Source organism: Lipotes vexillifer, unplaced genomic scaffold, assembly GCF_000442215.2.
Source record: "Lipotes vexillifer unplaced genomic scaffold, Lipotes_vexillifer_v1.1 scaffold802, whole genome shotgun sequence".
In the NCBI taxonomy this organism is placed as follows: domain Eukaryota; kingdom Metazoa; phylum Chordata; class Mammalia; order Artiodactyla; family Lipotidae; genus Lipotes; species Lipotes vexillifer.
Genome location: NW_006790237.1, coordinates 654,314 through 668,922, shown reverse-complemented (window position 1 = coordinate 668,922; position 14,609 = coordinate 654,314). Strand labels below are relative to the sequence as shown.

Below are 14,609 nucleotides of genomic sequence, written 5' to 3'. Positions count from 1 at the left end.
AAAAAAAAAAAAAAAAAAAAAAAAAAATGTTACCTGCTCTTGTTATTGGTATTGGCAAGGAAGTTTCTGCTGCCCAGGGGTGTATAGGTCTCATGGTCTTGTCTGTTTCGAGAATTCATTAGATCTGTAGACTCTGCCGTCCTAGAGGAGTGCAGAGGTAATCCAGAAGATTCAGGGAAAGCTGTTATTTGTCTACACTAGCAGTTCATTGGAATGGCAGGTTCAATACAGACTCTGGGATTCCCAGTAGTCTGAGCAAAGAGGCCCTTGGGACTTGCAGTCCATATACCCCCCAGGGCACCTGGGGCCAGGCCACCCTTCCTCCTGCTAATCTAGGAAAAGATGGGATTGGGGAAGATCTGGTGGGAGGACATGCTAACTCTCTGTCTCCCCCTTTCTGGGACCTGAGGAGCAAGAGCGGGTTTGGGACACGTACAGCAGCCTGGAACAGGAGCTGAGCACCTTGAGAGAGACCCTTGAGTACCTGCTGCACCTCGGGTCCCCCCAGGTACACCCCTGCCCCAAGCCCCACCCTGCACTCCAAGATCACTTGGAAACCCTTTTGGCATTTAAGCCCCTCCCATAGAATCAAAGCCCCTCCCATGTTATCTTTAGCCCCTCCCCCTCTGCCTTTTTCTTTCATTTAAAACCCAATAATTAAGACAGTGCCCTTAATTTCAAGACCTATCTTCAGATTCGGAACTACTGCCCCGTCTGGTTCTAAATCTCTCCTCTTACTTTGAAGCCCTACCCTTGGGGTCAAAACTCTGCCCCTCAGCCCTGTCCCATCCTGCAAGTTCATCTCTTGCATTTTGCATCCTGACTTTCACTTTTAAATTTATCCTCTGGAGGCTCCAGTTCTAAATCCAATCCCTTAGTTCAAGCCCCACTCCTGAAGCTGCATTGCTTGGCCTCAGACCCACGTCTTCATTCTAAGCCTAGCAATAGAGTTTCTAAATCATATACCTTCAACTAAAAATCCTGGCTTCTAGTATTAAATGCATACTCACAGGTTTAAGTCCCACCCTCTTCATACTAACCCCCTCCCACTTCCTCCTAAAATCCACCGCTCAACGCTAATCCCCCACCTACTGGTGTTAGATATTCCTCAGCACCAGCAACATATGAAAAGAACAATACATCACAACCAAGTTAGGCTTATTACAGGAATGCAAGGTTAATTTAACACTTGAAAATAAGTTCATGTAGTTCACTACATTTAATAAAATAAAGAAAAAAACCCACATGGTCATCTCAATAAATGCAGGAAAAACATTTTTAAAATTTAATATCCATTCATGATAAAATCTCTCAGCAAAGTAGGAATATAAATCAGCTTCCTTAATCCGATAAGGTGTCTATAAGAAACTTAAACTTACAGCAAACATTATTGTTGGCAGTGAAATGTTGAAAACTTTTCCCCAATATTTGGAATAAGACAAGTTTTCAGACCCAGGATCCAGACCCCCAGTCCCTCCTAGTTCTAGTCAGCATTGTCCCAGAGATTCTAGGCAGTACAAGAGAGTCTGAGACATAAATTAAAGGTATAAGGACCAAAGAGGAAGACGTAAGGCTGTTTTTATTTAAAGATGACAAAACTGTGTATGTAGAAAATCCAAAATAATCTGCAGAAAGATTGGTAGAATAAGGCAATCCAGCAAGGTAACTGAATGCAAGGATAACATGCAAAAATCAGTTGTCTTCCTGTATGCTAATAACAAACAATTAGAAAATAAATATTCATAAACAATAGTGTTTACAATTAACATAAACAGATTAAATATCTAGGGAGAAATATAATGAAAGATATGCACGACATCTACTCTGAGCGCCACAAAATGTCATTGAGAGAAATTGAAGACCGATATAAATGGAGAGATGTACCATGTTTGTGGATAGGAAAGACACTAATGTAAAGATGTAGTCTCCCCAAATGGATTTCCCCAGTGGGGATATTCGATCCCAATACAAATCCAGAAGGCTTTTTATGTGGAATTTGACAAGCTGACTCTAAATTCTATCTGGAAGTGCAAAACGCCAAATGTAGACAAGGCAACCTGCAAAAACAAAGCTGGATGACTGACACAACTGGATATCAATCAAGTCTGACTGTAAAGCTACAGTTAATAAGAGGGCAGTATAGTATTGACACAACATTAGACAAATGGAACAAAGGAAAGAATAGAATATTCAGAAACAGACTCACATCCATTTATATGGTCACCTATTTATAACAGAGGTAACACTACAGAGCCATACAGAAAAAACAATGTTTATGATAAATGATAATGGGTAAGTGGGATATCTAAATGGAAATTTCAGACCCTTTCCATGGCCTATCAACTTTAACCCTCCTTGCATTTTCCCACCTTTGAGTAACAAATTCCTTTCCTCTCCCCAGGACAGAGCATCTGCTCAACAGCAACTGTGGATGGTGGAAGACACACTGGCAGGTCTGGGGGGCACCCAGAAACCACCCCACCACACTGACCCTGACTCCCCATCCCCTGCACTCCAAGGCAAGGAGTCTTCAGACAGGGAGGTGAGACTCACCTTTTTCCCCACCCCCAGCTTCCTGTTCCATCTGCCTCTGACCCAGCTCATTACCTACTCCCCTCTTTCTCTCTCCCTTGACCAGCTAACCAACCTCAGGCATGTATCCTAAGCTCTGGAAGCCTTTGTTTTCTTATTCGTTGTACAATGATCATTGTCCAGTGATGTGCTGGACCCAGTTCCCAACACCTCCCAAGGTCCAATTGCCTGCATCTCTTCTCAACTCCACATTCAGTGATGTCATGTTGGTAGCTTGAAATTGACCATGGTGGGAGTAGTTACACCTGGAAACTGGCAAATGCTACAAACCAGGGCTCTTTTCTCCCAGAGGGCATTTGTTAAACATTTACCAGACACCGCTGATCTTAACCCCTACCTTGCAGGGTACTGTGAGAAGGAGAAACTGTGACTAGAATGTGCCTGACATAGAGTAAGCCGTCAGGAATCAGGAGCCACAATGGTTGTAGGTGATCATCAGATCATGTATCCGGGAGACCTGGGTTTAGATCTCAGCTTTGCTATCTTTGTGACATCAGTCATTGACCTCATTCTCTGAGCCTCAGTTTCCCCATATATCAAATAGGGATAATAATAGCTGTCTTGTTGATTTACCGAGGGGATTCAATGAGACAATGCTGGTAAAGTACTTAGCACCGTGCCAGATACATAATCATTATAAAACCTCACACGTATAATGCCCTGCCATGTGCCAGGCACTGTTCTAAGTACCTTACATGTATCGATTCAATCCTCATATCAGGGACTCCCCTGGTGGTCCAGTGGTAAAGAATCCACCTTACAATGCAGGGGACGCAGGTTTGATCCCTGGTTAGGGAACTAAGATCCCGCATACCACGGTGCAACTAAGCCCACGCGCCACAACTACAGATCCCACGTGTCCTGGAGCCTGTGCACCACAGCTAGAGAGTAGCCTGCGCGCTGCAATGAAGAGCCCACGTGCCACAAGGAAAGATCCCGCATGCCTCAAAGAAGATCCTGTGTGCTGCAACTAAGACCTGGTGCAGCCAAGAAAAGAAAAGAAAAGAAAAAAAGCTATAGGTTAAAATCCTCATATCAAAAGGTGAAATATGGTAAAGTAACTTGCCCAAGGTCACACAGCAAAAAAAATGGCAGAGCTGAGGTTTGGAAACCAGATCTGGCTCCTGGTTTTCAATCTTAATTCTACTTATGCAGTGTCTCAATTGCTAAGTGCTTGAAAATGGTAATAATAGTGGTAATGATAATTACTATTCCCCTTTCCTGACCTCTCCAGAGCCTGCCTGAGTCCTTGGAACTGAGCCTACCCCGGTCCCCTGAGGCTGACTGGGGGCGGTCCCCAGGGGGCGACAGAGAGCTTGCCAGCCCTCGCTCAGGTGAGCGTCTGGAGTGGGGAGGGACTTGCTCGTCATTCCTTGTCCTTACCAGTCCCATGGAGTGTGGAGGGACTTGCTCGGCATTCCTGGTCCTCACCAGTCCCATTCTACTCCTCCAGGTCTTGGATCTCCAAGAGTCTCCCGGGCTTCCAGCCCTGAGGGTCGCCGCCCCCCTTCCCCGCAGCCAGGAACCAAGGTAGGCAGTCCATCTGGCCTCCTCAAGTCCACTGTAACCCTTTGACCACCACAGGAAGGACCCCCTGTCCCCACTCTTGGGGAAACATCTGGGAGAGAAGAGTTTTAAGGCCACACCCTAGAGCAGAGACAGCGAGATTTATTAAGAGCCTTGGGACTGGGCTTCCCTGGTGGCGCACTTGTTGAGAGTCCGCCTGCCGATGCAGGGGACGCGGGTTTGTGCCCCGGTCCGGGAAGATCCCACATGCCGCGGAGCGGCTGGGCCCGTGAGCCATGGCCGCTGAGCCTGCGCGTCCGGAGCCTGTGCTCCGCAACGGGAGAGGCCACAAAAATGAAAGGCCCGCGTACCGGAAGAAAAAGAAAAGGCAATTTTGTCTCTGCCACTTCTAAGCTGTATGACTTTGGGTCAGTTATGAAATCTCTCTGCCTCCATTTTCTCATCTGCAAAATGGAGCTAATAGCGGTGTCTACCACCTAGGGCTGATGTGAAGAGTCAAAGTAGATGAATGCCCATAAAGCTTGAAAGTAGTGCCTTAGAGCAAGCACGTCATTCATTCATTCATTTATCAATCATTCATTCAATATATACTTATTAAATACCCTCTTCACTGTCTAATAAGGTAGCCAGTAGTCACATGGGGCTATTTAAATTTAAATGAATTTAAATGAAATAAAATAAAAAATTCACTCTCCCTAAATTTCAAGTGTTCAGGAGACATAAGTGGCCAGTGGCTACCCTGTTGGACAGTGAAAATATAGAACATTTCTATCATTCAGGAAAGTTCTGTCACAGAGAGCTGTTAAGGTGCTCAGGACCCAAACGTGAACAAGATGAGAAAACAAATCCTTCTCTCATGAATCTGACATTCTAGTGGGAAGAGGCAGGTAATAAATAATTTACTATAAATTACTTTATATGTTCTAAGTGCCAAATAAATAAAAACAGCACGGTGAGGGGATTTGGGATACTTGGAGAAGAGGTGCAATTGTCAATGGCTTGGTCTGGGGAGGCTTCTGGAGAGGTGATGCTTGTGAAGATACCCTGAGGAGGTAAGGGAGCAAGTCTTGGGGATGTCTGGTGGAAGAGCATTAGAGGCAAAGGGAACAGTGTTTGCAAAGATTCCGAGGCAGAAGACTCTGGCGTGTTGGAGGAGCAGCTAGAAAGCCAGTGTGGCCGTAACCAAGTAACCGAGCAAGAGGGTGAGGGGTGCTGATGAGGACAGAGGGGTAATAGGGGCAGATCGTGCTGGGCCTTGTGGTCCAAGGTGAGGGCTTATCTTTGACACTGGGTGAGCCCAGAGCCATGGAGTATCTGAGCAGGCACTGAGATGCTGTAAATGGGCACTTGCGCCATCTGGCGGCCACATGGGGGAACAGGCAGTGAACAAGGGCTGAGGCAGGGAACCAGTGAGAAGGTGACTGGGCTATTCCAGCGGGGAGAGAACAGTTGTTTGCAATAGGTTAGAAAAAGTGGAGATGTCAAGACAGAGTCGGATTCTAGATATACCGGTTTTCAAACCTTGTTCAAAACCCTTGGGACCAGATGTTGTTTAAAATGCAAAGTTTTGCAGATTCTAGTAATTCGGTGCATATACTGTGTACCGTGCGTTCTATAACACCGCCTGCCATGTCTGCAGCAGCACACTTAAGCAAACACATTACCATTTCTCCAATAAAATGTATGAATATGCATACAAAATGGGATAAAAGCTATAAATAACATCACCATTTAAATGTCAAGTTAAAAAAAATAGCAATGGATTACTTAAATGGAGTCAGGGGAATAAAAATAGCTTATAAATATCAGGCGCTTTTTATGTTTTTACTTTTTGGAGAGTTATTTATCTTTTTGAATTTTTGAATTTTATTTTATTTATTTTTTTATACAGAAGGTTCTTATTAGTTATCCATTTTATACATATTAGTGTATATATGTCAATCCCAATCTCCCAATTCATCACACCACCACCACCACGCACCCATGCCACTTTCCCCCCTTGGTGTCCAGAAGTTTGTTCTCTACATCTGTGTCTCAATTTCTTCCCCAGGCGCTTTTTTTTTTTTGGCGGTACACAGGCCTCTCACTGTCGTGGCCTCTCCCGTTGCGGAGCACTGGCTCCGGATGCACAGGCTCAGTGGCCATGGCTCATCGGGCCTAGCCTCTCCGCAGCATGTGAGATCTTCCCGGACCAGGGCACGAACCCGTGTCCCCTGCATCGGCAGGCGGACTCTCAACCACTGCGCCACCAGGGAAGCCCCACAATTTCTTTTTTTAAATTAAAAAACTTTTTTCTATTGAAGTATAATTGATTTACAATGTTGTGTTAGTTTCAGGTGTACAGCAAAGTGATTCTTTTCCATTATAGGTTATTACAAGATATTGAATATAGTTCCTTGTGCTATACAGTAGGTCCTTGTTGTTTATCTATTTTACATACAGCAGCGTGTATCTGTTAATCCCCAATTCCTAATTTATCCCTCCCTCCCTTTTCCCCTTTGGTAACCATAATTTTGTTTTCTATGTCCATGAGTCTGTTTCTATTTTGTAAATAAGTTCATTTGTATCATTTTTCAGATTCCACGTATAAGTGAATAAGTGATATCATATGGTATTTCTCTTACTTCACTTAGTATAATCTCTAGGTCCATCCATGTTGCTGCAAATGGCTTTATTTCATTCTTTTTTTTTAAATAGCACTTTTATCTTTTTAACTTAATTAATTAATTAATTTAATTTTGGCTGCTTTGGGTCTTTGCTGGGGCGCGCGGGCTTTTCTCTAGTTGCGGCAAGTGGGGGCTACTCTTCGTTGCGGTGCACGGGCTTCTCATTGCGGTGGCTTCTCTTGTTGCAGAGCATGGGCTCTAGGCACGCGGGCTTCAGTAGTTGTAGCACGCAGGCTCAATAGTTGTGGCTCGCGAGCTCTAGAGTGCAGGCTCAGTAGTTGTGGCACATGGGCTTAGTTGCTCCGCGGCATGTGGGATCTTCCCGGAGCAGGGCTCGAACCCGTGTCCCCTGCACTGGCAGGCGGATTCCTGACCACTGTGCCACCAGGGAAGCCCCTATTTCATTCTTTTTATGGCTGAGTAATATTCCATTGTATATATGTACCACATCTTCTTTATCCATTCATCTGTCGATGGACATTTAGGTTGCTTCCATGTCTTGGCTGTTGTGAATAGTGCTGCCATGAACATTGCCGGGGGATGCCACAATTTCTTGTTTGCATAATAATAATGCCCAGGAAAATCGTAGACACATTCCAAACATTTTGGATGTCGGCTTTTTCTAGGCACTGCCAACTGTGTCTTGTGTGTGTGCCTGTGGCTCCAGCACGCCCATGACCAGACCACCTGAGCCTGGCATCCTTCAAGCCTGCCATTGTTATCTCTCATTGCTGTCGGCGATTATTATTTTTCTTTGGCTGCACCATGCAGCTTGTGGATCTTAGTTCCCTGACGAGGGATTGAACCTGGGCCCTCGGAGTCCTAACCACTGGACCACCAGAGAATTCCCTCGGTGACATTTAAAAAAATAAATTTTTTTTTTTGCGGTACACGGGCCTCTCACTGTTGTGACCTCTCCTGTTGCGGAGCACAGGCTCCGGACGCGCAGGCTCAGCCGCCATGGCTCACGGGCGCAGCCTCTCCGCGGCATGTGGGATCTTCCTGGACTGGGGCACGAACCCGCATCCCCTGCATTGGCAGGCGGACTCTCAACCACTGCGCCACCAGGGAAGCCCCCTCGGTGACATTTTTACAGGTGCACAGAGACATGATGGAGCTCTTTGATCCACCATATACATTTTTTTCAGAACTCAGTTTTCATCAGCTGTTATCTTAGGAAACTCATCAATTGTAATTTCTGACCTGCAGATGCTCTGCCACCCAGGTATTAAAATATTTTACATCATATACTTCTTTAGTGTTGCCAGCTGATGCTCATGATCAGTGTTCTGGTCTTCATGGAATGTTCTAGCTTGTTTCATGACCAAAGGCCATTCAGGGGCATCCAGTTACTTCCTCATGAACACAGGGTCCGGGTCTTTAGGTTTTGCTCTCTGCAGAGTTTCTCTACTTGTCATCAGTTCCTGGTGTCACTGTCCCAGTAAAACTTCTGCAACGTGTTTTTCTGTTTATGTCACATCACATCTTGAGGGTCCTATTTAGCGAGATGTCCCCTGTAGAGGCTCCACAATCCTGTTCCTGACGTGATTCTACTTTCTGAGCTCTTGGAAGTGACAGATGCTTCTGTTTCTTTTCAGTCTCTTTGGGGCGATCTTTGGCTCTCTTTGACGCCTTCAGAGAGCAATTAAACTAGAAGTCATAAGTAACAGACAAAACACAAAGCAAGAAAATTGCAGCTGACGGCAGAAGCCCGATGGGTGTGACTCAGGTGATGCCTCACATCACGAACACTGGGTGCATATTGGCACCGATTTAGAAAAACAAATGTCAGTTTCAGATTTTTTTTTTTTTTAATGACAGATAAGAAATTTAGGGAACTGACTTTGAAAGTGGAGCCAACAAGTTTGCCATTCTCATTGGTGCTGGGGTGGTCCTTGGCCTCTTGTGGACTGGGTTTTGTCCGGCCACTGGGGTTCCTGAACTGAATCAGGCCAGATCCCAGGCATCAGGAACCTCAGACACAAGCACTATCAGAACAGGCAGAGGCGTGTGCTGAGATGGGGAAAGCACAAGGCATTGGGGGACTTCAGGGGACAGCTCCCAGGCAGCCTGGGCATGCTGGGGATGGTTTCCTGGAGGCAGACAGACCTTAAAGATTGAGTTAGAATTTATCCCTGGCAAAGCAGGGAAACAGCTAGTGCAAATGTCCAGCCTGAGGTGGGGATTTAGGAAGCCAGGGCTTCTGCTAGCCCACAGAATGGCTTTCTGTGAATTAGAGACAGGCTCCCCCTTCTGCATGGACAGAACCTGGAATGGTCAATGGAGGGCTTAGCCCTTGGGCAGTGAGTAATCCATACAACCGCACATGGTCACTTGGGAGCACAGAGCTCTGACCTCTGGAATGCCATCTGCCAACTGCAGGTTGTTCAATTCAGGTCCACGAATTCCTCAGACCCTTCTTGACTGCCAGGCTCTACAAGGCGAGGTCCCCAGACCAGTCCCTGTTTTCAAGGACCTACTCTTCTGAGTTTGCCATGTAGTGAATCTCTGAATCACAACCCCTATTTTTCTGTGGCTTCCCCCATCCTGAAACTGGCAAAGGGGTCCGGCAGGAAAAGTATGGCTGATGGACTTGGCAGGACCACTCCGATGCCCACTAAGCCATCAGCAGATGACCAATCCAAGTAGAGTGTCAAGAGCAGTTGCTATCTCTCCCCTTCTCCCTAAACTTTGGCCAGTGCAGGAAGAAATCCCGAATTCCCTTATTTGCTTATCATACTGGTCTTCTAGGGATCAGCCCCTGTGGAAGGTGTTGGGGGTGCCCTGCCATGAATTAGTCCTGAGGCTGGAGTCTGATGGGGAAGAGGCATGAATGCAATCCTCATACACATCCGACAGGGCTGAGCCATTTCATAGGGGGACTCAGAGCATTGGGAAGCCTTTAGGTAAGGTGAGTCTGGATGAATGAAAAAAGTTTGGCCATGCAAGAAACAGTACTCCAAACAGGGAACAGGCCATGTACGCAAAGGCATGGAGGGGATAAAGAAGCTGCAGTTCTGTATCGGAAACAAAGCTGAATTTATTACTTGCTTAAGCAAGACAGACCTCTTGTAAGATATAGTCGCTCTGAGCAAAGCGGAGAGCTGATGATATGGCGTAGAGCTCAGAAACCGGTGGACTTCCGGGTTAAGAGTTGTTCGACCTTAAGATGCGGAAGCTTTGTGTCTGTTGTTGATTGGCTGATTTTCAGAAACGCGGGGCCATCGTTGATTGGCTGGCTTTCAGGAGCGTGGTTCCGGGGATGCCAGTTACGATTGCTTGTTCGAATAGGTGGTGGTGTTTTTTTCTCTCCCCTTGGCAGTGCCACGCGGCATGCGGGATCTTAGCTCCCCGACCGGGGATGAAATCTGTGCCCCCTGCAGTGGAAGCGCGGAGTATTAACCGATGGACAGCCAGGGACGTCCCCTCGAATAGGTTTAAAAGCATTTTTGGCGCTTCCTTACTATCCGTGGAAACCAAGTAATCAATCTGTCCTTTCTTAGGAGAGGAACTTTATTCTTAGTGGTGTGTATAAGGGACATGGATTGTTGGAGCTGCGCCGAATAACACTTAATCTTGGGAATGGCTCCTCCCTCAGCCGTACCGCGGCCAGCATCCAGGGGTGGTGTAAGGTTCTAGGTATTTCAGAGCTGATCAAGGAAAAAGATATGACCACTAGGTGGCAGTAGCACACAGAGCTTTAGTTGGTCCACACTGACAGATTTGCTTGTGGGAAAAGTGCCTGACAGGTTACTGCTTCGGGGCCACTGCCCAGGAAGTGGGGCGGGGGGGGGGGGGGGGGGAAAAAGCCCCTGCACGGGGCGGCCACGGTGGGGGGGCGGGACAAGGGAACTCCCAGGAGAGAAGGAGATTAGAGAAGGGACTTATGGGTCTAGGTGATGTGCTTAGCCGCACAGAGGGGAGCCTCTGGGTCAGAGAGCTCCTAAGGGCAGCAGCCTGTTGGGGTTTTTTTTTGTTTGTTTTGATCCTGCCGCGAGGCATGCTGGATCTTAGCTCCCTGACCAGGGATGAAACCCGTGCCCCCTGCAGTGGAAACGCGGAGCCCTTAAAACCGCTGAACCTCCAGGGAATTCCCCTGTTGGGGGGCTTTTATAGCTACAGGTTGATCTTACCTATGGCTAGCAGATGCTGGGTATAACTTAACGGAGTATTCAAAACAGGCAGGCTCTACATAGCTAAAAATATCCGTCTACTTGAGCTATCTTTGAAACAAGGGATGTGTAAAAGTTTCAGTTTGGCCCTAGCAGGCTTTCGGGTCAGTGGTCTGGCCTGCCATGAAGAAATAAATGACATAGGGTCAATTTACAGGGACCATGATGTATCTAACAGGTGGACATGTGACTCAGGATCGACCAAATCAGAGTCACGTAGAGTAAACTGCAGTGATTGGTCCTACAACAGCAACAGATCTAAGCTGTCTGCCTAGAATGTTCTAGTTGGAGACTGCAGTGGAGAGTTCTCTCCCCAACCCCATCCCCTTTGTTTTCTGCTTAAACAATAAATTTACTGTCTTACAGTTCTGTAGGTTAGAAGTCTGAAATCAAGGTGTTGTCAGGGCCATGCTCCTTTTTTTTAAATTTAATTAATTAATTTATTTGGCCGCGCTGCACGGCACGTGGGATCTTAGTTCTCCGACCAGGGATCCACCAACCGTGTAGTGGAAGCTTGGAGCCTTAACCATTGGACCGCCAGGGAAGTCCTGGGCCAGGCTCCTTCTGAAGGAGCTAGGGAGGGATCCGTTCCTTGGCTTGTGGCATTATAACTTCAGTTGTCACGTGGAGTTCTCCCTAGGTGCATGTCTGTGTCCAAATTACCCCCTTTCTGGAAGGATAACAGGTTTGCAGCTCTATTGGCCACTTTCCTGCCTGTAGCATCCCAGATGTCTGACAGCCTTCCTTCATTTTGTCCCATCTCTGACCCCTTCAGTTTGACTTGGCAGCTTTTCTGCTGAGTTGGTTTACTGGATCCACACATCATCACATGCCTAATGTCTCAGCAAATGGTTTTACGGACACACCCTTGGTGTTCTCTTCAGAACAAGCTTCCTTGCAATACACATAGGCTGCGAATGTTCCAAATGTTCAAGTTCCCCTTTGATTTATCTCTGTCATGTTGCATTTTAAGTTCTTAAGTCTATAAGTAGGTGATCATGATCAAGGTGTCATCAGAACCATATTTCTGGTAGCTTCTGGTAAAGTTCCTTGGCTTGTGGCAGCATAACTGCAATTGTCACATGACAGTCTCCCTGTGTGTCTCTTCCCTCTGGTTTTGAGGGCGAGAGAGAGCTTGTAAAGTCCTCCCTCAGACAAACCCAAAGCGATCCTCCTGACGATCGAGTTACACGATAAATCTCATTCTTCCTTTTAATGTTTTCAAAGCTGATTCAGAGTTTTTTTTGTTTTTTTGTTTTTAATCACAAGCAACCCGGAGTCCTGACTACCACTGCAAAGAGACTTGATCTGTCCAGGGAAGTGTGGGTGTTTGTCAGTCTGGGGCTTCGGGTTTGAACAGGGCAGCTGATGGAGTTGAGGCTGGAGAGGTGGGTAGGGACCAGGCCACAAGGGGCCTCCAATGCCTTTGTCCTGAAAGCGCTTGGGGGCCATGGAAGGACTTGAGCAGCAGAGGGACAGCCTGTGCTCCGGGTGTAGGAGTAGCCCTCGAGAGCGGGGGTGAACTTATTGGGAAGGGCAAGGCAGGGGGCTGAGAGGTTCAGGGAAGAGAGAAAACGGAGGCCAAGGTTGGAGTATCGCGGTGTTTCTCATCTCCCCAGGTCCCCCTAGCCCGGCCCCGGATGAGTGCTCAGGAGCAATTGGAGAGAATGCGCAGACACCAGGAGTACGGTCGGCCTCTCCCTCGCCCAGCCTCCCCCCGGCTCCTCACTCTGGGGAGGACACTGTCCCCAGCCAGACGCCAGCCTGACGCAGAACAAAAAGTGAGGGAAACAGGTGGGGCGGTGAAGCAGCAGTGGGTTCTTAGTTCCTAGTTGGAGCCTCAGTTTTTCCTCTCTGTAAAATGGGGATGTTTCCTTCCTCCGTACCCAGAACAGGTTTCCAGATTTTACCCCGCTGTACCTGTGCTGAAATCAGCATCTTGGCTCCCTTATCAGTGGAAGACAGGGTGGGCCAGAGACCACATCACCACCTCACCAGCATTCTCCCTCCTCGGGGAGGGGGTGGGGGTCACGGGTCTGGACTGGAAGCCCAGTTTTCCTTTTCAGTTACTGTGCGTTGTCAAAGGCAAAAAAAGAAAAGAAGAAAAATTGATCAAGTAAGGAAATAGATTTTATTCATGTTATGGTGATGGGGAGAGGACTCCAGATCCAAAGATCAGAGTGGTCTGGGCAGGACGGTATTTTTTGTTTGTTTGTTTGGTTTGTTGTTGGTGGATTTTTTGTTTTGTTTTGTTTTTGGCCACGCCATTGCGCAGTGGCTTGTGGGATTTTAGTTACCCCACCAGGGATTGAACCCAGGCCCTCTGCAGTGAGAGTGCGGAGTCCTAACCACTGGACCGCCAGGGAGTTCCCCATGGATGGTTTCATATTAGACTTTTCTAGGAAGGAATTAGACAAGTGGGGTGATTTTACAGTTGGGATTGTTTTTGTAAACAGAGAGCATCTCAAGTCAGCTGAACACCAAACATTTATCTCTATGTCTAGCTAGTTGGGGCGGGGGAAGAGTTCAGCTAATCATTTATGACAAAAGGAATGTGAATTTGGAGGGTCTGTTTCTGGCCTTGTCACAGGTAAACGGGGTGGGGCAGGGGGTCATCTGTGAATCTTGTCAACGAAAATTCTATTAAAAACAAGTTAACAAGAAAAAAAGGGAATTTTATTTGAGCCAAACAGGATTACAACCTGGGAGACAGACTCTCAGAAAGCTCTGAGAACTGTTCCATGTGTTAGAAGTCAAAAGACACACTCATATCCATTTTCCAGACAAAGGATCGTACATCAAAATGACATACTGATGGGCTTCCCTGGTGGCGCAGTGGTTGGGAATCCGCCTGCCAATGCAGGGAACACGGGTTCGAGCCCTGGTCTGGGAGGATCCCACATGCCGCAGAGCAACTAGGCCCGTGCGCCACAGCTACTGAGCCTGCGCTCTAGAGCCCGCGTGCCACGGCTACTGAGCCCGCGTGCCACGGCTACTGAGCCTGTGTGCCACGGCTACTGAAGCCCACGCACCTAGAACCCGTGCTCCGCAGCAGGAGAGGCCATAGCAGTGAGAGGCCCGCGCACCATAACAGGAGTGGCCCCTGCTCACCCCAACTGGAGAAAAGCCCAGGGCAGCAGCAAAGACCCAATGCAGCCAAAAAAAAAAAAAAAAAAAGATAAATAAAGTAAATAAATGTAAAAAATAATAATAACTTTAAAAAAATGACATACTGATATTTTTACATAAAAAGTTCACCAAGGATACATAGTCTAGGGAAGAACATACAAAGCCAGCAGCAAGTCACCGTGATCTCCTACAGAGTTGGGAAAGAATACTGTTCTTTTAAGAAGTTACATTGGAAAAAAAAAAAAAAAAAGAAGTTACATTGGTAGTGTCGGAAGAAAGGGGGAAAAAATGATCTTTACGATAGAGCAGGCACTGCCATCTCTGAGGAGCTCTGGTTAACGTGTAATGCAGATGCACACTGCACATTAGGGAGGGAGGGAGGAGACTCAAGCACACAGAGAGAATTTTATGTTTAATTTTTCTTGTCCTGCCTTAAAATAGCAATTTTACTTCATTAGTCTTATCTAAGTCATATGGAGAAGAGAGGTTCTTTGCAGTAAGCCTTTCACCAGAATGCAAAAGG

General features: G+C 46.9%; 1 protein-coding gene across 2 annotated transcripts in view; it reads left to right on the top strand.

Moving 5' to 3' along the window:
* Positions 1-14,609, top strand: part of PLEKHA4 (pleckstrin homology domain containing A4) — a 24,666-nt gene that overhangs the window by 8,526 nt on the left and 1,531 nt on the right. Inside the window, exons 12-16 of one of the 2 annotated variants that reach the window (XM_007463326.1) lie at positions 410-508; positions 2,402-2,542; positions 3,827-3,926; positions 4,046-4,122; positions 12,577-12,738. In XM_007463326.1, coding sequence (XP_007463388.1) covers positions 410-508; positions 2,402-2,542; positions 3,827-3,926; positions 4,046-4,122; positions 12,577-12,738 — 579 coding nt within the window. The remainder of the gene's footprint in view (positions 1-409; positions 509-2,401; positions 2,543-3,826; positions 3,927-4,045; positions 4,123-12,576; positions 12,739-14,609) is intronic. The other variant, XM_007463327.1, reaches the window with a different exon arrangement.